This window comes from Cavia porcellus, unplaced genomic scaffold, assembly GCF_034190915.1.
Source record: "Cavia porcellus strain 051 isolate PalLab524CR breed Dunkin Hartley unplaced genomic scaffold, mCavPor4.1 scaffold_29, whole genome shotgun sequence".
NCBI classification, from domain to species: Eukaryota; Metazoa; Chordata; class Mammalia; order Rodentia; family Caviidae; genus Cavia; species Cavia porcellus.
The window spans coordinates 45,154,466-45,178,700 of NW_026947512.1; the positions used below are offsets into that span (position 1 = coordinate 45,154,466).

The following is a 24,235-nucleotide window of genomic DNA, read 5'->3' on the forward strand; positions in this document are numbered from 1 at the left end:
GAGAATACTGTTAATATTTGAGTTGAGCATTATCTAAGGAAATGAGCACTAAGAATAATTTACATCTAACATAGAATTAGTAATTTCAGAATCTGGTATCTTCTGAGCCTGGGAACATGCTTATTCCTTGCCATAGAAAATGAACAAACAGTTCACCTAACAGAATTCTCAGAGTTAGGAAGAAAAAAGCCCGAGGGGGTCGGGTTCTCTTCTGCAGGTTATATACAATTCTTTTTATCAAGTCCTATCATGAAAGTCAAAGCAATTGTGAAGCCTGATTATAGGAGAAGACAAACATTGCTTGTGAACACGTGGCTTTTACTAAGGTTTCTTAACCCTTCCCTTTGAAAACTAGAATTGCTGGCACATGACAATAGAAGGAAACCTTGCTCATCTCAAATACTGGCATGGAGTCCTTCATTTGACCCATAAATACTTAATGACTGTCTCTGTGACTGGTTGTAAGTGAATACAATGCATGAATAAAAACATTTCCTGGTAAAAAATGTCTCCCAGTGAACTGAGCATTTTTGACATCCTTTTTATGATCTTTCCCAGAAAAAATACATGTACATGGTAGTGCAATGTTTCACTTATGTAATCAATATTAAAATTATATGTGTCTTTTAAAGCTCAAAAATTTACCATGGGGCATTTTCATGAAGGAAAAGGTAAAGAGGAAAGTCTCACAGATTTTCATTTAGTAAACACAGAGTCCGCGGGAAACCCGTTAGATATGCACAAAGGGACCTCTAGTGGCCGAACTGAAAAGTTTTGCCTAGTTTATATAGTTGATCCACTTGGTTGTTACCTGAAAAATGCGTTGTGGATTTTTAGATTTTTCACTTTTTCACATTTCTAGATTTTTCACTTTCCCAAAATGGCTCAGTTGCTCATCCTAGGAAACGAAGTGTTCCTATATGAAGACGCGGGCACTGCAGCAGGGAGACAAACCCTGTCATCGCCCAGGTGGCCGCGTGCCCGGGTTACCTCTGCTTGAGGCTGGTCACCACCCGGCACTATTTCTATGTCACGTGACGGCTCCTCTATTTATTGGTACCTGAGATTGAACTCATGACCTCACACTTGCCGCAGAGCTAAACCTTTAGCCCCTCTAATATGCAATTTAAATGTTGAGATTTCCACGCAAACTACTGTTCATACACATGTAAAGAAAACATCTACAAAGCTCAGTTCCTTTGTGTAATTTCCATATAAAGATTTCACGGCATTCCAGCCTCGGGCCCTGGAGAAGGAAGAGGAACCTTTTCCTTTCTATTTCCGCCCTTTCTCCTACCCTGTTGGGTCCCCCTCGATGTTTTCAAAGTGGGGTGCTGGAAGGCGACTACATCAAAGTGATGTCATTGGTGACTTCAAGATGGTTTCCATGACGACTATCAGACGTATTACTCTTGGGTAAAAGGCTTTCACTTACGGGTTTCCCACCAGGGAGTTAGCCACAGACTACGGTGTACTGATGTTAGTGAGACACCTGACTTAAAGTTTCCAGCATCAACGCTTGAAATAAACTCAGCACACTAGTCTTTTGCCGGTGGGAAGGAGACCGCGGAGCCTCCAGGGATGGTAAGGTAAATGATGCCCGCCCTTCGAAGATTTTGAGAGCTCATTGGCTGGTAGGGTCATCACTCAGTGACATCACGAGAGGGGGGACGAGAGGAGGAGCCATAGAGACTTGGCCTCGGGTAGTCTTAGGTTGTGGGTGCAAGCCGAATCGGAAAGGAAGTGGGGGGCCCGCGGCGGCCGTTCCGGGGGCCCCAAGTCGTCGGCTGTTACGGGATGGTCCGCGCCTTTGTTGTCGTCTTCGGGATCCGCTCCCTCAGCTTCCAGTTCCTCCCGGCAGCGCCCACTATAGCCTGGCGGCTTCCAGTGCTCACCGCGCTCTCCTCATCCCTCGATTCACCCCACGCTCGGCCCCTCAACTCGGAAGCTTAGAGTCCATCCCTCCTCCTCCCGCGCTTCGCCTCTAATTTCCGTCCCACGGCCTGCGCACTCCTGCTCCTCTTCATTCCCAACACCCCGGATCCCAGCATAGGGTCACGGTGCCTGTTCCGGTCCCATCCCGCATTCTCCTCCCCAACAAAACCTGGGAGCCCCCGCCACAGCGGCCCGTCCCACCCCACGCGCGCCAAAGCCGCTGGCCGAGGAGCGAGGGCGAGCTCGACCTCCGCGTGGTGACCATCCGCCGGCAGAGGTGACCTGGAAGCCGGGCCTAGAGCAGAATCGCCGCCGCGCAGATCCGGGCTCCCCCAGCGAAGCGCCGTGCAGAGCCTTAGTTCAGTGGCAGAGTTTGCAGCCAAGAAGCTCCCGATCTCCTGTGAGCCTCGAGACCCAGTGCTAAGGCTCCTCGCCGCCCCTAACCGAGAGCGCCAGAGATTGAACCTTTGCAGTGGGTCTACATCCCCAGCTTTTTTTATTTTGGTTTGTCTTATTTTTCATAGAGAGTCTAGCTACATTTCTAATTTGCCTAGGCTGAGTTGGAATTCATCGTCGTTGGGCCTTAGCCTCACACAGTACTGGGATTTATAGGCCTTCACCACTACTCACGGTTTGAGTAAGCGTATTTAAATGTACAGAGATGGGTGTGGTGTCACACGCCTCGAATCCCAGTCTATGGGGAGTTGAGATAGGAGGAGGATCGCTGTGAGTTCCTGGCCAGTCTGGGCAATGTAGCGAGTTTAAGACCAACCTGAACGACATAGAGAGAGGAAAAAACAAAACAAACAAACAAACAAAATATATGTGTGTGTGTGTGTGTGTGTGTGTGTGTATTAGAGCAACCTTAGTTGAGGCTCTGGTTGCTAGCCCTAAAAATTCTTTTTTTTTTTTTTTTTTGAGACAGGGTCTCGCTGTGCAGTTCAGGCTGGCCTTGAACTCGCTTTGTAACCCAGGCTGGTCTCGAACTCGCAACGATCCTCCCACCTCAGCCTCCCAAGTGCTGGGATTACAGGCATGAGCCACCATGCCCGGCTAGAAACTCTTACCTGTGTACTCCAACCATTAGTAGGCACCATGTATCTTTATTGCACCATAAATGAGATCAGTTAAGTACCTTCAGATTTTAGGATTTGTGGTAGTTTGGCCAAGTACGGAAAAAGCTAACTAAAAACAAATCCAAGATATTTGTTTTCTACTTATATTTTTAGGAAACAGGTAGGAGTATCTTTCTTATCCTCCTAAATATTGGGCAACTGTTCAAGTTAGATTACTACATACTGTGAATCAGAAATAAAAATGTCTTTGGAAACCATGTTATCATCATGAACATCATTATCTTATGGATCATTTCTATGTGTTGGAATCCCCAAGTACCATTCCCAAATCCAGAGGTAAGAAAATATTATTTATGATTGTTGAAAATTTTTCATGAGATTGTGCACTTTGAATATTCAAAGTTTTCCACCTGTTAGGTAGTTAAATCCTGATCTTTTAACTGATTTTTTAAAATACTAAATTGTTTATTTTTTTGCCTAGGTCTCTACGTTGATTAGTTAAGACAAAATTAAATATGACCTTCTACAGTTGTAATTCAGTCTTGGCAATAGCCCGCACAAGGTAAGTGACCTCATATATATATGAACCTCATTTTTCCTGAAGGAATATATATATATATATATATATATATATATATATATAATATATATATATAAATATATATTTTATATATATATAATATATATATAAGTATATATTATATATATATATATAGGCTTAGAATCTGCTTAAAACTTTGCTGGTTGGGGGCTGGGGATTTAGCTCAGTGGCATAAGCGCCTGCCTTGTAAAGCAGGCAGTCATGAGTTCGATCCCCAGTACCGATAAAAAAGAAAAAGACAAAAAAAAAAAAAAAAAACTTTGCTGGTTTTAACTATATTAGGAAGCTAATATTTGACTGTATTTAAAATTGCCTAAAATTCCCTATATGCTTTATTTTTTGTTTATTTATCCTTTTTGAGACAGGATCTCGCTATGTAGTTCAGGCTGGCCATGAGCTCACTTCGTAGCCCAGGCTGGTCTTGAACTCTCAATGATCCACCTGCCTCAGCCTCCCAAGTGCTGGGACTACAGGTGTGTGCCACCACCCCTGGCTCCTATATGTTTTAGAATTCAGGTTGAATAATTTTCTAGATATGTGGTACAGATGGGATAGAAGATTTTTAGAGTGACACCGATGAATGTCGTATGAGGCCCTTAGAAGTAAAATGGCTAGTGACCGAGCCAGTCCTAGAGCATATTCCTGTCCCATTAAGGTCTATTAACACTTCTTTATATATTCAGAAGACTATTCACTGAGGACTTACTCTGCCAGATTCATTGTACATTCTCCTTTTAGGCCAAATAGTGCTTTTATTTTGGTGTGCGTTGGGGAGGGAAAGAGTGCGGGGCGCAGCAGGCAGAGCTTCCTGGAGAAGAGGAGAGGCTGCTGGCTCAGAGGGGCGGGACGCAGTTAAATCTGCTACTTGGACGCAGGCGATCTCCAAGTTTCCACACGTGTGTCGCCCACGCCACCCCAGGTGGCAGCTCCTGGTGCCAGACTGGGTTCTGCTGCGGGACAGCTTGGAAAGGTTGCTGTCCGCTGAGGTAGATACAGACCAAGCACAGTAAGTCCAGTCACCCGCGAACGATGTCTGCATGGAAAATGCCCGGGTATACATACAACAAACTGTAAGGGTGAATGTCTTTGGACTGGATTACAAATACTTTTTTTTTGAGACCGGGTCTCACTATGCAGTTCAAGCTAGCCTTGAGCTCACAGGGATCCTCCTGCCTCAGTCTTCCGAGTGCTGGGAGTGAGCCATCGCACCTGACTACAAATATTTATTTTATTCTTTCTTTTTGTATTTTTAAATTTTTCTGCCAACTGGGTTATGAAAAGGAAATCATTTAAATCATACATGATTTTGCAGGCAAGCAGGCCGACCTTTGCAGAACTCAGCTCCACTACTTCTTAAATGTGTGAATTTGGACAAGTTCCTTAAAGTTTTTGTTTTGTTTTTTGTTTAAATTTTATTTAAAGAAAGACTAAACAAAACAGAAAATAGGTAGAAATAATACATACGTTCAGAGAAAAAATAAACAGTAAGAAATCACTAGTTGATGTTTACATATTGTCATTTTACAAATAGTTGTTCAAGATACAAAAATGGAACACGGTAAAGTGGGAATTCAAACAGCGAGACTGCAAACAGTTCTGTTCAACTACACAACAAAAACTTAGTAACATAGTTGCCAATCCTATACAACTAAACATACATGCAGTTATCCATATCTTCATTTATGTTTAGATTAAACAAACTTAAGCAGGTTAAAATCATTCTGAACAAAGAATAATAGTATTGCTGGATTTCACATCATAACACTCCATGATCAGCACTGGGTACTGTAGTGTCTTTTTTTAAAAATTTAAAGAAAGACTAAACAAAACAAAAAATGGGTAGAAATAATACATAACTTCAAAGAAAAAATAGTAAGAAATCACTAGTTGATGATTACAGATTGTCTTCTTACAAATAGTTATTCAAGATATTAAAGTGAAGCATATAAAGTGGGGATTCAAACAGTGAGATTGCAACCAGTTCTGTTCAACTATCCAACAAAAACTTAGAAATATGGTTATCAATCCTATACACTTAAACATACATGCAGTTATCCCTATCTTCAATTATGTTGAGATTGAATAAACCCAAGCAGGCTAATATCACTCTGAACAAAGAATAATACTATTGCTGGGTTTCACATTATGACACTCCAGGATCAGCACTGGGTACTTTAGTGTCTCTTTTTCTTCAGAGTATCTGTTTTCATCATGTGTTATAAGATCAGTTTTCATAAACTGTTTATAGATTCTACTCATGCATGAGTCTTAACATGTATTTCTATCCTTTCTATATTAGAGGGAGAAACAAAACAAAGCAAGACAAAACAAAACATATTCCTAACACATGAAACAAAAAAGATATATAAGACCGTTGTACAAGGAGTTCTACCAAAGTTCCTGTGTTGTCTCTTGTTATCTTCAATAGAATTGGCTATATCATCAGAAATAGTATAATTGAATATATAAGTACATAACAGTATTAATAAAAACTTTGTGTATAGTATAAAACTTCAAAAACAGGCAGTTATCAAACCAGAATATGTATTGTAGAGTATCATCTTTAGTGTAGTTGCCTATACTCTCAGACTTGATACTATCAATCATACCAGTTTTGAATAAAATCTGTCGATACCAAACAGCAGTCAGACAAACCAATTTAACTAGATCAGTCATGATAAAACAGTATAAGTCATACAGGGTTCCAGATTAAGATAATAAGAAATTAAAGATGATTACTGTGCTATATCCTGATGTTTTGGGGATAGCTGTCTGTGCCCTCAAATCTAATGCAAGTAGACAAACTGGAACAGAATAAAATGTAAGCAGAGTGGTGCAAGTAATGTGGGTTTTAAATCCCAGTACACTATTAACAATATCTTCTGTCATCTTTTTTAAGACTCTCCCTCCCCTTTCACTTCCCCAGGGTACACCGTGCATTTTTGGGTCTCACCAAGACCCTTGGTATTAAATTGGGGGGGGCAACCTGCTATTTACCTAAGGGGTTCCAAATCTTCTCTCTCTTGGACTTGATCTCTAATTGTATTCCTTTACCTATTAAAGCCTGTCTTTCCAACCTACCCACAGATACTGGTCTAGTTGTCTCTATTGCTCTCTGGTTCTCTGTCACATAGAGCATTGTTTTCTCATATTTGATTTTCAGTCCATGTACTCTTTTTCATGTTAATTATATTTCCTGTAAAGAGCATCTTGGTGGACCCTACTTCCTAATCTACTCCACATGTGGTTCTTTTTTTTTAATTTAGTGTGTCAAGGCCATCTATACTAGAGATTATAATCAACCTTCTCTACCTCATTTCTGTTATGCTCTTTTTTTGCCATCATTGTCTTCTTATGTTCTTCATTTTGTTTTCTGCTCCATTCATTGAGGCCTCTCTGCCACTGTTCCTGGAATCCTAGTGCTTTTCTCTCTCTCTAGAATGCCCTGCAGTATTCTCAGTAGAGCTGGATTGGTGGTTGCGAATTTCCCAAGTTCCCCTTTGTCTTGGAAGAGTCTTGTTTCTCCATTAATTTCTAGAGACAGTTTAGCAGGATATATCAATCTGGGCTGGAGGTTATTTTCTTTCAGGGCTTGGAATATTTTGCTCCAGGTTTTTCTTGACTTAATGCTTTGTGTTGAGAAGTCTGCCATTATTCTGATGGGCCTTCCTTTTAGGTGATCTGTTTCTTGTCTCTAACAGCTTTTAATATTCTGTTCTTATATTGAATTTCTGGGATCTTGATTATTATATGCCTGGGTGTAGCTCTGTTTTGGTTGTAGGTGGCTGGAATTCTGTATGCCTCATACATCTGAATATCATTTCCTTTTCCTATGTTTGGGAAGTTTTCCTTCATTATTTCTCTTTTATCTTTTTTATTTTTTTAAATTTTTTTAAAGCCAGTCAAATTTAGCAGTGGGGGGGTGGTATACCAACTTTAGTGACACTAATGTTAATAAGTTCTGATAACCCACTGCCATCAGACCAACCTCCTTAATTTTTTCTGTGAATAGCCTTTGTAGTTCCTTTGTTTGTACCCCTGCTGCTTTATTCACATTCTTTATTCTCAAGTTATAGATCCTCGTGTCATCTTCTAGCCTTTGTATTGTTACTGTTTGTTTCCTTGTTATTTTTAAAAGTTTTTCCTTTCATAATCCCACATTGCAAAACTGTCCTCCAGTATGAATAATCTATCCTTAGTTTCTTTCAAGCAGATTTGCCATCTTTCCATAGAGTTTTTAATTTCCTGGTAATCCCTTTGAATCTGCTTCGTGTATTCTATATTTTCTTTATATTCTTCATCAAATGGTTCTCTCCTTTGTTTCAGTTCCTCCCTTCTTCCATATGTGTCTGCTTGAGGGGTGCTTAGCATCTCTTTTATTAGTCTTCTTTTTTTTTTTTTTCGTCTTTTTCGTTTTTGTTGGTACCAGGGATCGAACTCACGACTATCTGCTTGCAAGGCAGGCGCTTATGCCGCTGAGCTAAATCTCCAGCTCCTATTAATCTTCTTATATCTTGCTTTAGTTGGCTAAATATTTCACTTTTGAACTCGCCTATGAGGTCCTGAAGGTATGTCTTTATGTCCACTGGTGCCGCATCTGATATTATGTTTGCTGTTCTCATTCTCCTTTGTGTTTACCTGTCCTGGGTCAATGTTCTCAGGGTTGGGACCTGGGGACTTTTTGTCATTGCTTCCTCTTCCCATCTTTTTTGTTTCTTCCAGGAGGCCCCAGTTTCTTTCTTTGTTGGTTACAATTCTTCTGAAGCATGCCGGCGAGGTGATCATTCCCACTGCAGTGTGCTAGTGGGTTGCAAACAGGGACAGCCTATGCTGGCCCCTCCCCTCCAGATCAGTCAAACTTCTGAGGTCTTCACTGCAGTAGTGTGCGCTGCCGCCAGAGGGAATTGATTTCAGATAACCTATTGGGTCTCAGCCAGGCCTAGCTCAGTCTACCAATCCTGTTTGGGAAGGAAAAAACTGACTGGAATCGCTGCTGCCCCTTGTACTTGCCAGTCCTGAATGTCTTCTGCCGGAGCCCCCCTTTCTGTGGAATGGCTCCACCCCTGTCACTCACCACAGGTCAATGCAGGCTCCCCACCAGCTCAGCTCTCTGTTCAGCTGGCCAGCCCCTGACCTCAGTGTGACTGCACCTCCAGTGAGTCGAAGCGGCGGAACTTTGGACAGCTTGGCAAGTCTCTCGCTGTGGCAGGAGCACTGAACCTTTAGCTGTTTGAATAATAGCACAGGGACTGTATGTTTGATTGGTTCTTCTCACCTTAGTTTCTTCTTGGGATGAGAGAATTCATCTCCCCTTGTTCGAGGCTCCCCACTCTGTATTATGTTGAATTCTAAGTTGACTATCTCAGGGAGCCTCGGTAGCCAGCTGTTATCTGTCCACCATCTTTGCTCGAATCCTTTCGGGGAAACATTTTGACTGCAAGTTCTCCTCATGTGATTTTGTTTTTGTTTTTACTTTTCTCTTTGTTTTTGTTCTGGTTTTTTTGGACAGAATCTCACTATGAAGTTCAGCTTGGCCTTGAAGTCACTCTTGCCCAGGCTGGCCTCAAACTTATAGCAATCCTCCTGCCTCAGCCTCCTGAGTGCTGCAATTGTAGATATATATATCACCATGGCTGGTTATTTCTGAGAAAGAGTCTATATGTAGACATTACACAGACAAAACAGTATTATGTGATTGGTTACTCTCCACAGGACCAAACAAATGAAACATTTGTTTCATCAAAACATTCATATAATCAGTAGAGTGCTGTAGACACAATTCTGCCACCTATTTTATCATAGTTGATGGAGTTAATGCTATAATCTCTAGCAGAAAGATGTTTGCAAGGTTTTAAAATTAACACTTGGAGGGCCAGGGGTTTAGCTTAGTGGCACAAGTGCCTGCCTGGCAAGCATCAGGTCATGAGTTCCATCCCTGATACCCACTCCCTCCAAAAAATAAATAAAATAAAATTAACAGCCAGGAAAAAAATTGATGACTGGATAATATCTGACTTCTAATATAGCACTTTATTCTTAAGAATTAATGTGGACCATGGGTGTAGCTCAGTGGGACAAAAATGCCTGCTTAGCAAGGGCAAGGTCATGAGCTCAATTCTTGGCACCAAAAAAAAAAAAAAAAAAAAGTAATATGTGCTAGACGTGGTGGTAGATGCCTATAATCCCAGCACTTGGGAGGCTGAGGCAGGAGGGTCACCATAAGTTTGAGGCCAGCCTGGGTTACATAGTGAGACCCTGTCTCAAGAAAAAAAAAAGTAGCATCTTATATAGAGTAGCTTCAACCATAGAACATACCTGCTTGCAAGGCAGGCGCTTATGCCGCTGAGCTATATCCCCAGCCCCCAACATACCTGTTTTTCAATGGTTATATTTGAGATTGGGAATGTAGCTCAGTGCTTAGCATATATAAGGGCCTGGGTTCAATCCCCAACACTACCTCCCAAAATTTATATATATATATATATATATATATATATATAATGTGTGTGTGAGTGTGTGTGTGTGTGTGTGTGTGTGTATTTGTTCATTAAGGAATCCAAAAAAAGATGCTTTTCTTTTACTGGACCAAATCTCTGTTTCTTTGTTTTTAAATCTGTAGCAGCACATGTTCAACTCTGAGGACTTTGCCCTTTTTTCCAGGTTCCTTAGCCATTTGGTCCAGCCCGGCTGCCCTTCTCCTTCCCCATCGCTTGTGCTTCTTCACTTGCCAGATTCGTACTTAAAAAAGATGTACATGAAGAGCTGCAGAAGTGAGGAGCACTATCACCCCAGTCAGTCAGGCACAGCAGCAGTTTGTGCGGGAACTAGACTCGGGCAAAAGCTTCACACGTCAGCTAGCTGGTTACAGCAGGGCTCTGGGGAACCTCAGCCAGAGCAAAACCCAGGAAAACCCAAGGGGACAAGTCCACAGCCTGCGGAAGACACTGGAACAAAGATTAAAGAAGGAAAGCAATCTTATAGACAAAAAATTGTGGCTGAATTTAAATATTATTACAATGGATTCTACTTACTTTGGAATGACACCAAAGTTGCTGCCAGGATGGTTTGGAGGCTGCTGCATGGGCAGGTACTGACCCGGAGAGAGAGGCGAAGGGTAGGTGAGAATGAAATTAAAGATGCACTCTCTGGGAAGCTGGATGTGGTGGCTTCTGTCTGTAATCAGAGCACTTGGGAGGCAGAGGCAGGAAGAACATGAGTTCAAGAGCAGCCTGAGCTACATAGAGAATTTAAGTCCAGCCTGGACTAAGTTGCAAGACCTTATCTCAAAATAAATAGATGAATAAAAATAAACGTGGTAACCAAGGTTTAAACTCCATGTTTGTCTTTAAAAAACAAAAAAACACCAATGGTGGCACATACCTAGCTATTCCAGAGGCTGAGGCAGGCGGATTGCAAAGCAGAAGCCAGCCTGGGCTATTTAGGAAAGTCCTGCTCCAGAGTAAAAATAAAGCTGGGGAAGTAGCTGAATGGTAGAGTGCTTGCCTATCATCCACAAATCCCTGTGTTCAATACCCTGGACTGAAAAATAATAATAAGGTACACCTTTCCCAGTTTACTCAAGGCCATGCATTTGATTTTCAGCAGTCTGCTGCCCTGTAGTAGCTACTGGTGAGGACCAGAAGGTTTCTTTGTTTTGTGTTTTATTTTGTGTCATGCTGATGAACATGGGCCTTGTTCATGCTGAGTTCTATACAGCAATACCGAGACTCTCAAGAACAATTCTTATTACCTATAGACTGGTCATATATATAGAGAGAGAATATACATGTATATATACAGAGAGAGACAGAGTTTTGCTGTATAGTTCACACTGGATTTGAATTCACTATGTCGTCTATACTGACCTTGATTTGTGGTCATTCTCTTGTTTCAGCCTCCTGAATGCTGGGATTATAGGAATGTACCACCAGGCCCAGCAATTGTGTATTTTAAGTCTTTCCAAGGAGTTGAGAGGCTTCGTATTTAATGTGCATCAGAAATACAAAGCTGTTGCTTATGTTTTTTGTTTTTGGTACCAGGGATTGAACTAATGACCTTGCAGTTGCCAGGCAGGCACTCAGCTATATCTGTAGCCCATATGTGTTTTTTAAAAAGCAATTTTTAGCCAGGCATGGTGGTACATGCCTATAATCCTAGCACTTGGGAAACTGAGGCAGGAAGATTGCTACAAGTTTGACCTGGGCTACAAAGTGAGTTCAAGGCCAGCATGAACTGGGTAGTAAAATCCTGTGTCAAAAACAACAAAAACAAGAACAAAACCCCCACAAAACAAACAACCACAAGAGCAGTTTTGAAAGCCAGATAGAGTGCATGCACGTATCGTCCATGGTGTTATAAGCAGGCGGAGGCCGTACCATCAGGTGAGTGCAGGTGTTTGGGACCAGCATGGGCAACATAGTGAGACCGTTTCATACTCTGGTATTTAAGTGGGCTCTTCATTCAAATGGATGCTAAGAGATGCTAGTGTATTTTTACTGTCATAGATTTCTTTGAAAATACCCCACAAATAGTGCTTCAGAGACATGGTGATGAGAAAAACCCCATCTTTTCATTTTATAAACCAATTTTGGGTTTAGACATTTTAAGAACCAAGGCAGGCATTTTTTTTGTTTCTTTGTTTGTTCTTGTGTGTCTTAAAATAATTATTGTTTATGCATTTAATTCAGCTATTGAGAACCTGTGTTGATTTCTTCCGTTTGGTTCCATTCATGATATTCATAATCGTACCCTTCATGGAATTCTTGATACCAGTGTTTCTGAAACTCTTCCCAGATATGTTGCCATCAACTTTTGAAAGTGAATCCAAAAAGGTATGCAGAATTTAAAAAAAAATTTTTTTTAAGTTAATAGACATTCTTTTTCAGTCCAATTTTAAATTCACAGAAACTTTTAAGCAGAAAATATAGAGTTCTCATGTACCAATCCTATCCCCCACACCCAATTTCCTCTGTGATTAACATTTTGCATCAGTATGGTACATTTGTTACCACTAAGAAAGCAATATTATTTTCAGCTCACCCTTGACATTGGGGCTCATTCTTTGTGGTTGTGTAAGGTAAAACAATGTGGGTCTGCCTCATGAGTCTCATACAGAGAAGTTTGTCTCTGTGCTCTGCCTGTTTGTGCTTCTGTTTTGCTCCTCAACCATGACAGGTGCTCTTCTTTTTACTGGTAACCAGTTTCGCCTTTTCTAGAATGTCATAGAGTTGGAATCATACCTATGTGGTGTTCTCACACTGGCTTCTTTCATTTATCAATAAAGCTTCTCCCAGTCTTTGCGTATATATTTAAACTACTAAATAATAATTGTATGCACAGATGTACCATACCACAGCTTGTTTCTTCATTTACCTTTGGAAAATGGGTTGCTTTCAATTTTGGGCACTTTTCAATAAAACTGCTATAAAGGTCTTCAGGCTTTCCTGTGGAGGTGAGCTTGCAATTCATACAAGTGACTGTTAGACCCCACGGTAGACCATGTTTAACATTGCTGAGACCATAAGACACTGCTGAGCTTAGGAGGAGGCAAGGTAAAAGCCCATGGGGAGGAGAAAAAGGCTGGAAGGCGAGGGCAGCAGCTGCCAGCAGCTGTGGAGACCTGGAAGGAGACGAAGCAGCAGTACAGGACTGCAGAGTTGCGTGGCCTCACTGCCCAGGTAAACACCACTGCTCACTGGTCAGGCAGGCCCTGCAGATGCACAATGGCCAGAAAGTGTCACTAGAGGTAAATGGACATAGACTCTGGGACTGCTAACGATTATGATCTTGGGGCACCAGCAAGGTAATGGACAAGGCCAAGGTTAAGTTCTGTTGTCGGGAGGTACCATGGTTTATTTACCCATCATCCACTAAATGTATAGTGTGTTGGTTACTTCCAAGTTTTTTATTTTGCTTTGGTTTGTTTGTGTTTTTTTTTTTTTCTTTGTTTTTGGTCTTTTTGAGACAGGGCCTGACTCTGCAGTTCAGGCTGGCCTTGAACTTGCTTTGTAGCTCAGCCTGGCTTCAGACTCATGACAATCCTCCTGCCTCGGTCTCTTCCTGAATGCTGGGATTCCAGGCATGCACCACTGCATGTGGGTGCTTCTGAGTTTTAGCAATTACACTGTGAATGAATCTGCTGTAAACATGTATGTGTGGACAGGTTTCTTTTCAAATGAATATTTTTACCTCAACAAATAAATAGTGAGAATTGTGATTGCTGGATCTTTTTTTTTTTTTTTTTTTTTTTTGGTCTTTTTCATTTTTATCAGTATCAGGGATCGAACTCATGACTGCCTGCTTGCAAGGCAGGCACTTATGCCGCTGAGCTAAATCCCCAGCCCCATGATTGCTGGATCTTAAAAAACAAAACAAAACAGAAATTGCTAATCTCTCTTCCAAAGTGGCTCTGCCATTCTTCATTCCCACCAGCAATGAATGCATTCCTCTTGTTCCACATCCTCCCTAGAAATTAATTTGCCAGTAGTCTGCCGATTAGCCACCCTAATAAGTGTGTCCTGGTATGGCCCTGTTTTTTTCTTTTTCTTTTTTTCTGGTACCGAGGATTGAACTCACGGCCACCTGCTTGCAAGGCAGGTACTTATGCTGCTGAGCTAAATCCCCAGCCCCGGTATGGCCTTGTTTTAATTTGCAATTACCAGATGGTATATAATGTTTAGCATCTTTTCACATGCTTATTTGTCATCTTATGTTTTCTTTGGGAAGGTATCTGTTCAAATTTCTTTAGCTGAGTGGTTTGTTTTATTATTTTGAGGGTGTTTTTTGTGTAGGTTGGATAAAACTCATTTATCAGATATATTTTGCAAATTTCTCTCTTAGTTTATGACTTATCTTTTCATTCACGAAGGAGTGTCTTTCACAGAGCAAACACTTGTAATGAAACCCAACTATGCAATTTTTTTTCTCTCATCCTTGAGCTTTAGGCATTGCAGCTAAAATGTTGTCAAATCCAAAGTCACTTTCCCTTTTTTCCTGTTTTCTTCTAGGAGTTTTACAGTTTACAGTTAGGCTTATGATCTATTTAGAGTTTTGTGAAAGGTGTAATGTCAGAGTCTAAATTTTTTTGGCACATGACTACCCAGTTTTGCCAGCATCATTTATTGAAAAATACTGCCAGGGATTTAGCTGAGCGGCATAAGTGCCTGCCTGGCAAGCGCAAGGTCATGAGTTTAATGCCCAGTATCAAAAAAAAAAAGAAAGAAAAAAGAAAAAGACTAACTTCTCCACTCAAGTTTAACTATGAAACAAAACAAGAGAAAACAAAGCACATGGTTAGTGCGGTGACTAATTAGACGGTAGGTGTGCTTTACTGGGCCAAACAGCCCTTTCTGCACTTGTGCGCAGTCCCTGAAAAGAGGGCACCTGGGTAGCCGCTGTGAAGAGGGCAAGCTGGCAAACAGGCATTTTCCTTCCTTCTCTTGTGTGTCATTCTATTGGATAGTACTGTTACAGTCTGACTACAACGCCTGTAGAGTACAAACAGGACAGCTTTTCAGGCAGTAAGACTGGAAAATGTCTCAGGGAAGAGGCAACTTTGGGACCGAGACTTAGAAAGTGAATGGAATTTTACCAGTGTGTGAAAGGTGCTCTGGATAAAAAGAGTAACAGCCTGGCATGATGATGTAAGACAGCATGACACATTGCGGCCCCACTGATTGGCTCTTCGCGCTTGGAGTTGGGAGTAGAAGGGGATCAGCAGCAGGAGAAGACAACTTAAAACATAGACTGACAGTGTCCTGTTTCTGTCTGCCCTCTAGTATCATGACCATGGTTGTTTTGAAAATGCCACAAACTGCATTTTTGATGATGCACAAGGATAAAAAAAACCACTGGTCACTCGAGAGTAAACATTTCATTCTCTTCTGTGTAATGCTTTTTTATATCTGTTATATCACTTAAGTTACTGTATTGTATTCAATTTTGACTCTTTCTTTCTTTCTTTTTTTTGTCTTTTTCGTTTTTATCGGTACCAGGGATCGAACTCACGACTGCTTGCTTGCAAGGCAGGCGCTTATGCCGCTGAGCTAAATCCCCAGCCCCAATTTTGACTTTTTTCTACTTAAACTCTCAGCTGCTTTAGCATGGAGTTGATTTCCTACTTTATAGCAACAGAGATCGAAGCCAGTGCTTTGTGCTTGCTAGGGAAACTCCACCACTGAGCCACATCCCTAGCAGGTTTCCTACTTTGTTAGGCAAAATATGGGGTGCTTAGACCAGGGATTTGGTCAAGAGGCAGCCTAGATGGTTTATATGAGGTTGCTAGATCTTTCGAAGTAATGGATAAGCCACTCATTCAGGTGACATTTTTTATTTAGCCAGTGCTTATGATTATTGTATTAATGAGAATAAATTCAGCTTAGAAATAATGAGTTTCAGCTGGGTGTGGTGGCACGTGCCTGGAATCCCAGCACTCGAGAGGTTAAGGTAGTGAATTCAAAGCCATTTTGGGCTACCTAGTGAGACCCTCTCTCCAAAATTAAAAAAGAAAATGAGTTGCTTTTTCTTTTTTCCGGTACCGGGGATCGAACTCACGACCGCCTGCTTGCAAGGCAGGTACTTATGCCGCTGAGCTAAATCCCCAGCCCCAAAAATGAGTTTCAAATAGAATCTATTTTATGTTTCTTTTGGTTCTCACAAACTCACTAAAATCTGCAAACAATACAGTATGTGTTGTAGGGATGAGCAATAATAAGGTGACAATTATTTCTCCTGCCTTTACCCAGTTGCAGACATAAAGAATTAACTTTTCCTTTCTACTACTAAGGAAGAGAAGCAGAGAAAGAAAATGGCTGCAAAGTTGGAACTAGCAAAGTTCCTTCAAGAAACCATTACGGAAATGGCCAGGAGGAACAGAGCCAAGTTGGGAGAGGCCTCTACACAGCTCTCGTCCTATGTAAAACAGGTGTCTCTCTTTTACCTTGTACTTGTAAATGGCTACTGGGCTGGAATTGTGTGACAAGTGCATGTCTCCATGAATCTTCCATATTGCTCACAATCTCTGAAATTGTAATAACCAAAATAATATATCTATAATATTTAAACATTTAACATTTTAAACATAGTGGTCAGGGCCAGGGATTTAGCTCAGTGGCATAAGCACCTGCCTGGCAAGTGTGAGGTCATGAGTTTGATCCTTGGTACCAAAATGAAATAATTTTTAAAACAATAAACATAGTGGTCTGCAGAAGAGGCTACCTTAAAACAGTCACTGTGTTAGCTGGGTGTGGTGGTGCATGTCTGTAATCCTAGCACTAAGGAGGCTGAGGCAGAAGGACGTCAAGAGTTCAAGACAATCCTGGACAACATAGTGAGTTCAAGGCCAGACTGAACAATGAGACCCTTTCTGAAAAAGCCAAACAAGCAAAAATGAAAACATTGTGTGGAAGGACATGGTAAACTCTTTGGAAAGAATGGTTAAACTTTTGAACTACTCCTGATTTTTCCAACAATTTAGTTTAACTTCAGATTTGTTTACTCCTCTTTAAACTCTTTAAAGGTCCATTTCCAGACAGCAAATAGAAGCTGTAACTGCTTTGCCATTTCTTCCTAGTAGCCTTGAGAAGGTTATGGGAAGTAGGCAGCACATTTTAATTAGCCTCTTTGTCCTGTTGCCTAGGTCCAGACAGGCCACAAACCCAGCACAAAAGAGATAGTTGGCTTTTCCAAACTCTTCGAGGACCAGCTGACCCTGGAGCACCTAGATCGGCCTCAACTGGTTGCTCTTTGCAAACTGCTAGAACTACAAACTTTTGGAACGAACAATTTGCTTCGCTTTCAGCTCCTGATGACCCTGAAATCTATAAAAGCAGACGACAGAGTAAGAGTTTAGCTGTGGCTCTCAGGGATTCCCAAGGGACTAGGAGGGATGCTTTTGTCATGAAGAACTGTGTTCTCTGTTGAGGCCTCTCAGGGATAGAGTCTGGCAAAATGAATGGTTTAAACATCATGACCAGGTTGACTTGCATCTCGATTACAATAGGAATTGTCTATTGTGCAGGGAACCATATTTTTTAAAAGACCATCATAACAATGCTTGGGATATCTTGGCTAGGACTAATTAGGGCTTTCTGGGAAGGAAGCAGCAGCTTGGTGGATTCCTGGCAAAGCTCTGCTCACACCTTTGCTCCCCCACCAAGGAGCCACTGCCAAAGTAAACATTCTGTTGGGTGACTTGGCCTGGTAAGAAGAGTCTGGCACAGTGTAATGCTGGGGAAAAAAACCAGAGTCCAGATGTATTATAGATGGCACCATGTGGACTATAACTACTATTAGACCCCTTTAAAAAGTGGAAAAGAGGTTTCTGCAATCTAAACCAGCTGCTCTATATAGCATTCTACCTGAGGGAGCAGGTCTCCCTGAACTGAGAAAGCATGATCCCACTGGCCTTATTTGAGTTTCAGATTTTGCCTTCAGGACTTTGGCATAAACAATATAGGTCCCATGAGGACGATAGCTTTGGGTCACACCAAGCAGAAACTACAGTATGTTATTTATAGCGAGAGTTTTGTGGACCAGAGGGGGCCATTCTTGCCTGTTTTAGAGGTGGGGGCAGTGGAGGAAAACAATGGGACACCTAACAAATACTACCTTGAAAACTTTTCAAGTGAAAATCCTCTTATATGTTTTTTTTTTGTCTTTTTCGTTTTTATCGGTACCAGGGATCGAACTCACAACTGCCTGCTTGCAAGGCAGGTGCTTATGCTGCTGAGCTAAATCCCCAGCCCCAATCCTCTTATATGTTATACAAAGTAAGAGACTGTGACAACCAGACAAATGCAAATCAAGAGGGGAAATATTTTGTGGATAAAATGGTGGGAATGAGATATCTTAATATCTCTACTACTAATATCTGTTAACAGGATTCTCTTCACCTCAACTGTCACCTTCCAAAGTCACCTCGTACGTTAGGGTTTGGGCCTGTGCAACAGTCAATACAGAGGACAGAGGGTTTGAGCCACAGACTCTAGGCTTCTGTTGAGTTGTTGGAATGTAGGGGTTGGGTAGAACTGGAACCGAAAGGTCTGATACCGTCTCTTACATTCCTTGCAGATAATCGCCAAAGAAGGGGTGAAAGATTTGAGTGTATCAGAACTGCAGGCTGCCTGTCGGGCCCGAGGCATGCGGTCACTGGGCCTCACCGAGGAACAGCTGCGACAGCAGCTCACAGAGGCAAGCCAGCCACACCCGGTTCCCCCCACAGGACTCTTCCCGGTGATTCCCAGACTTCCTGTTTCATTCTGCTTCTTGAGTGTGTTGGACAGCTTTCTGTTGCTATGGCAAAATACCCGAGATAATTAACTTCTAAGAATACATTTATCTGGGCTCATGGTTTTCAGAGGTTTCAGTCATGGCTTGGCCCTGACATGTTGAGCCTGTAGCAGCACAGCACACCAGGGCAGAAATGCATGGCAGAGGCCTGTTCCTCTCATAGTGACTCGAAGCAGAGAGGGCCAAGGTCCCAGTGTCACTTCAAACCGCCTAATCCAAGGAGGTCGCTTCCTCCCTCCTGCTAGGCGCTGCCTCCTAGGGGCTCCTGACCAAACCTGCAGTGCACAGACCGTCCAGAGATGTTTAAGACCCACACGGTAAACCATCTTACCTATTTCATTGAGCAGTGGGACACTGGAGAAGCTGGATTTTACATTTTGACTGGGATGGGATGCGTATTAGTTTGCGTTTTCCTTCTTCTTTTGGTCCTGGGAATTAAACCCAGAGCCTGGCTTGAGTTAGTTTCCTATGGCTGTTACTACGAACTGTTAACTTGGGGGCTTAAAACAGTTCATTTATTAGCTCACAGTTCCACAGGTCAGAAGTGCAGGCTGTGTTCCTCCCTGGAGGCTGTGGGGACGAATCCACTTCCAAGCTCATTTCTTGTGTTGGCCTAGTTTCTTGCAGCCATAGGACAAAGTCCTGTCTCCTTCCTAGCTTTCAGCCCAGACTCCTCAGCACCAGAGGCCACCGGTATTCTCGCCTCCCGGCCTTGCTGTCTCTGAGGCCAGCAGCCAGATTCCCTTGTGCTTCCACTCCTGGATTTCCTGCTTCTTTGTTTCTTTCTCACACATGCTAGGCAGATGTTCTACGACTGAGCTACATCCCTAGTCCTTCTTAAAACTGAGACAGCTCTCACCAAGTTGCCCAGACTAGCCTTTTTTTTTTTTTTTTTTGTCTTTTTCATTTTTATCGGTACCAGGGATCGAACTCACAACTGCCTGCTTACAAAGCAGGCGCTCATGCCGCTGAGCTAAATCCCCAGCCCCCAGACTAGTCTTGAACTTGCAGTCCTCCTGCCTCAGTGTCTAAGAAACTGTGATTATAGGTGTTTGTCACTACTGTTCCTTGTGCAAGTCAAAATGACAGATGTACAATTTTATCCATTTATAATAGCAAAGTATTGGAGACAGCCTAAAGTTCTTTAATAGGAAAGTCATCAAATTGTAGTGTTTCCACACAACGGACTCCTTTAAGGATGTTTAAGAGAGGGGCAATGCTACATCTACTGAGATGAAGCAGGATCTAAGTAAGACATTTCAGTGGAAAAAGCCAAGGACTAAACTGTGTACATCATGCTTTGTGTAAAGATAAAAATATATAAATGTGTATGTGTATAGGGTATCTCAGGAAGATAATATAGAGAAGAGAATGGCTAGAGGATAGGGATAGAAGAAAGATTTGTTTTTATTGAGTACATTGTGTTTACCTTTGAGTTGTATCTTGATCATGTATGATTGATCTAACAATATTAAAAGGAAAAAGGCTTGGTCAGGCTGGGTGTGGTGGTGCATGTCTGAAATCCAAGCACTTGGGAGGCTGAGGCAGGAGGAACACTGCAAGTTTGAGGTCAGCCTGGGCTACGTAGTGAGACCCTGTCTCAAAAAATCAAGCAAGCAAAAAAAAAAAAAAAAAAAAAAAAAAAAAAAATCAAGCACGCAAGCTTGGCCAAGCTGAGAATGGGGCACATACCTGCAGTCCCACCTGCTTGGGAAGCTGGGCAGAAGGCTAGTAAACTGAAGGCCAGCACGGTTAACTAGTTGGGCTGCCTCAAACTAAAAATGGTTGAGAACATAGTTTAGTGGTAGAATGTTTGTGTGAGGCCTAGGATTTAATTCCTAGTGCTGGGGGAGAAAGAAAGTGGTCGGTCTGATAATTAAAAACAGATGTGTTGGGCCGGGAGTTTAGCTTTGCAGCATAAGTGCCTGCCTGGCATGCACAAGGTCATGAGTTCGATCTCTGGTACCAAAACCAAAAAAAAAAAAAAAAAAAAAAAAAAAAAGGAAAAACAGATGTGTGGCACATGCCTATAATCCCAGCACTCAGAGAAGCTAAGGCAGGACCGCCAGGAGTTGGAAGCCTGCCTGGGCTACATGGTGAGTTCAAGGCCAGCCTCAACTGCTAATGAGACCCAAGAAACCCAAAACTTAATCTACCGTTTATCCTCATTGTAATGTTTATTTTGTGGGGTTTGTTTTGTTTTTTAAGACAAGGTCTTGCTATGCTCAGGCTAGTCTCACACCTGGGATCCTCCTGCTTCAGCCTCCTAAGTGCTGGGATTACAGGTACCTGCCACTATGCCTGGCTTTTATTTTAATTATTTTTTTTTTAGTGTTTTGGAGACAGGGTCTCTCTGTGCAGTTCAGGCTGGCCTTGAGCTCATTTTGTAGCCCAAACTGATGTCAAACTCACAACGATCCTCCTGCCTCGGCCTCCTGAGTGCTGGGATTACAGGCGTGAGCCACCATGCCCAGCTTAGCTATCAGTTTTTAAGAGAAGACACAGCATTTACCCAGTTGGTTGAGAGCTTCCCTGAGCGCTTCCTCCCTGGGTAAAGTAAGGGAAGCTGCCAGGTGCTCAGGTGGGTGCATAAATCAGGAAAACGGCGTTGTCTGCCATGCTTGTGGGAGTGAGACGGAAAGAGTGTGGGCTGCTGAGTGTCCCAGCTCCATCCCTCTGTGCCTCCCCGTCCTCAGTGGCTGGATCTGCACCTGCAGGAGAACGTGCCCCCGTCTCTGCTGCTGCTGTCTCGTACCTTCTACCTGATAGATGTGAAGCCAAAGCCGATTGAGATACCACAGCACAGCCAGGTGAGTACTTGGGTTCAGTCTGTGGATTTGTTACCAAGGCCTTTCCACCTACTCGTGATCCGAGTAGGTCTGAAATTTGGCTCAACCAGCTGTAACATGTTATTTTTTTCTCCTTTGGTACCAGGAATTGAACACAGGACCTTGCACTGGCAATGTGCTATGCCACTGAGCTAATCCCCAGCCCTATCACCCTTTTTAAGATTCAGCAGCAGGGTGTGGCTTACAAGTGCCCTCTTCCAGAAGGCCACCGAGACCACTGTAGCGCTGGGTCTGTGACCATTTACCCTAAGCAGAAACCCTCCTGCTAGGAGCATCCATCGTTCCTCCTGGACTCCCCGGTCTTCTTCATTAGCAGACTTTCTCCTGCCCCACCGTTTCTCTCACATCTTACTTACCTGAATTCCTATTAGTTTTAAAGCAAAGAATGGCCAGTGTAGGATGTGACCTTCTGTCTCCAACTTGTTTTCTTAGTAACTTTGCCTCGGACTCAACCACATTTTTCCTGCTGGTATTTTACTGAAGCAGCTGCCAAGGCTGGGCCCAAGCCTGACAGCATGTCTTGCTTTGGCCCCTCAGAAAAGGTCTCAATTTCTTCCTCTGGACTTTACATCTTCCTCCCAGTCTTGAGTGAGAATGGAGACTGCTGTAGAGGAGGCTGCATACTTGGCTTAATGGCCGAGTCTAAGGGCTCAAGGTGAGGACTCGTCATTTTAAATCTCAGCTATGTTCTCCACCAAGACAAGTCAAGGATTGTTTGAAGGCTCACATGAAAAAGCCACTCCAGGAAACACTGCCTTCCTGTCTGTGTGTTTCCAGACCAGAATCTGGCTTTAGGGTTTATCCAGGATGGATCCTAGGAAGACTAGAAGCAATTTTCTTGTAGAGACCATGAAGGCTGCCCTAGCGAATGCTCACTTGATCAAACTCCTGAATCTACTTAGGGCAGATTGAAGTTGTTACTCTGAGGGCCGCCAGGAGCACTCGAGGGAATGTTGGAGGAACGGTGTCTCAGAGCTAAATCTGGGTTCTCACAATTTTTCTAGATGGGCACCAACTCTACCCAGATGCTGGGTAAGAAAGGACTCAAGGACAAGGGACAAGCGCCTCAGAATTGTATTGATGGTCCTTTTCTTCTATATTTTTACATTTCTGTTCTTTTGTATGTTCAAAAAAGGAAGTAGGAGCCGGGGATTTAGCTCAGGAGCATAAGTGTCTGCCTTGCAAGCATGAGGTTGTGAGTTCAATCCCTGGTACCAAAAACAAAACAAAGAACCTAGGAACTAGTAGCATGCTGGGCTGTTAAACAATTGAAGCATTGTCCTGAGTGGGTGTGGAGATGCATGCCCATGATCTCTGTCCTTGGGAGGCTGAGGCAAGAGGCCTGGGCTACATAGGAAGTTCAGGGCTTCCCTGAACTGCTGTCTTGACAAAACAAAGACAACAAAAAATAATTGAGAGGCAGAGATATTACAGCTCACTAGCACAGTGCCTACTTGGCAAGCTCGAGGTCCTGAATTCGATACCTAGTACAAAAACAAACAAACAAAAAAAATTGAGACTCAGTTGAATATACTAGTCCAGTGACAGAGCTTTTTTAGAGCTTTTTAGTGACAAAACTGTGGCACACATGCTGTAGATTTGTCACCACCGCAGTCCCTTTCCCTATAGTAGTCACAAACTTATTTCTAAAAAGCAGTGATTTTTTTCAAAGTTAATTAATGTGGCTTGGGGGGGGGGTGGTACTGGGGATTGAACTTACAACCTCACACTTGCCAGGCAAGCACTTGTGCCACTGAGCTAAATCCCCAGCCCCATTTTTTTTTTTTTTTTTTTTTTTGTCTTTTTCATTTTTATTGGTACCGGGGATTGAACTCATGACCGCCTGCTTGCAAGGCAGGTGCTTATGCCACTGAGCTAAATCCCCAGCCCCCCCAGCCCCAATTAATGTGATTCTTACAACTAGGTAACAAGTTATCCTACCATGGCTCCCTAATCTCATCTATCATCCGTGCTACTGCCTCCTTCCATGTTCCTCGTGCTGGATACCCAGGGCATGCACAGGCCATATCTCCACTATACCCCCAACTCCACCCAGCATTTCAGTCAGCAGATTTCCCAGTACTGTATCAGATGGGTGTCCACTTTGACTGGGTATGTCAGCGCTGTTAGAAACTAATGAGTGAGACATAGCAACTTTTTCTTTTGAGACTGAGAACAGGCAAGTCACAAGATCTTAAACATTAGTGTGATTTTTATAGAGTGGTCAGAACTCACAGAGAAGTAACTCTGAGTTGCTATTTTGAGGACATATTTCATAAGTTACTCATGAAGGGTGCAGTCAGGAGGAAGTCAGGGATTTAGTGGGAAGCAAATCGTGCTGAAAGGCACTGTCTGCTGTAAAGAAGCTTCGGAGTTTTGGGAAGAGCAGAAAGCTTACACTTTGGCAGACTGCTTCTCTCCCTCATCTTCAAAGACAGACATTCCTGTGGGATCACCTCCTTCCCCCACATTTAAAGAGAACATGG

General features: G+C 42.6%; 1 protein-coding gene across 13 annotated transcripts in view; it reads left to right on the forward strand.

The window, feature by feature from the left end:
* Positions 1–1,392: 1,392 nt before the first annotated feature.
* Positions 1,393–24,235, forward strand: part of Letm2 (leucine zipper and EF-hand containing transmembrane protein 2) — a 28,566-nt gene continuing 5,723 nt past the window's right edge. For 3 of the 13 annotated variants that reach the window (XR_010044440.1, XR_010044441.1, XM_063239836.1), the window contains exons 1-8: positions 1,616–3,347; positions 3,493–3,573; positions 10,273–10,726; positions 12,300–12,443; positions 16,397–16,534; positions 17,249–17,449; positions 18,682–18,843; positions 21,597–21,710. Coding sequence is in view for 11 of the 13 variants with exons in the window: in XM_063239836.1 (XP_063095906.1) it covers positions 3,527–3,573; positions 10,273–10,726; positions 12,300–12,443; positions 16,397–16,534; positions 17,249–17,449; positions 18,682–18,843; positions 21,597–21,710 (1,260 nt within the window). In the remaining 2 variants the exon portion in view is untranslated. Of the gene's footprint in view, positions 1,590–1,615; positions 3,348–3,492; positions 3,574–10,272; positions 10,727–12,299; positions 12,444–16,396; positions 16,535–17,248; positions 17,450–18,681; positions 18,844–21,596; positions 21,711–24,235 lie in introns of those variants that run through there. The other 10 variants (XM_063239841.1, XM_063239842.1, XM_063239838.1 and 7 more) reach the window with 10 other exon arrangements.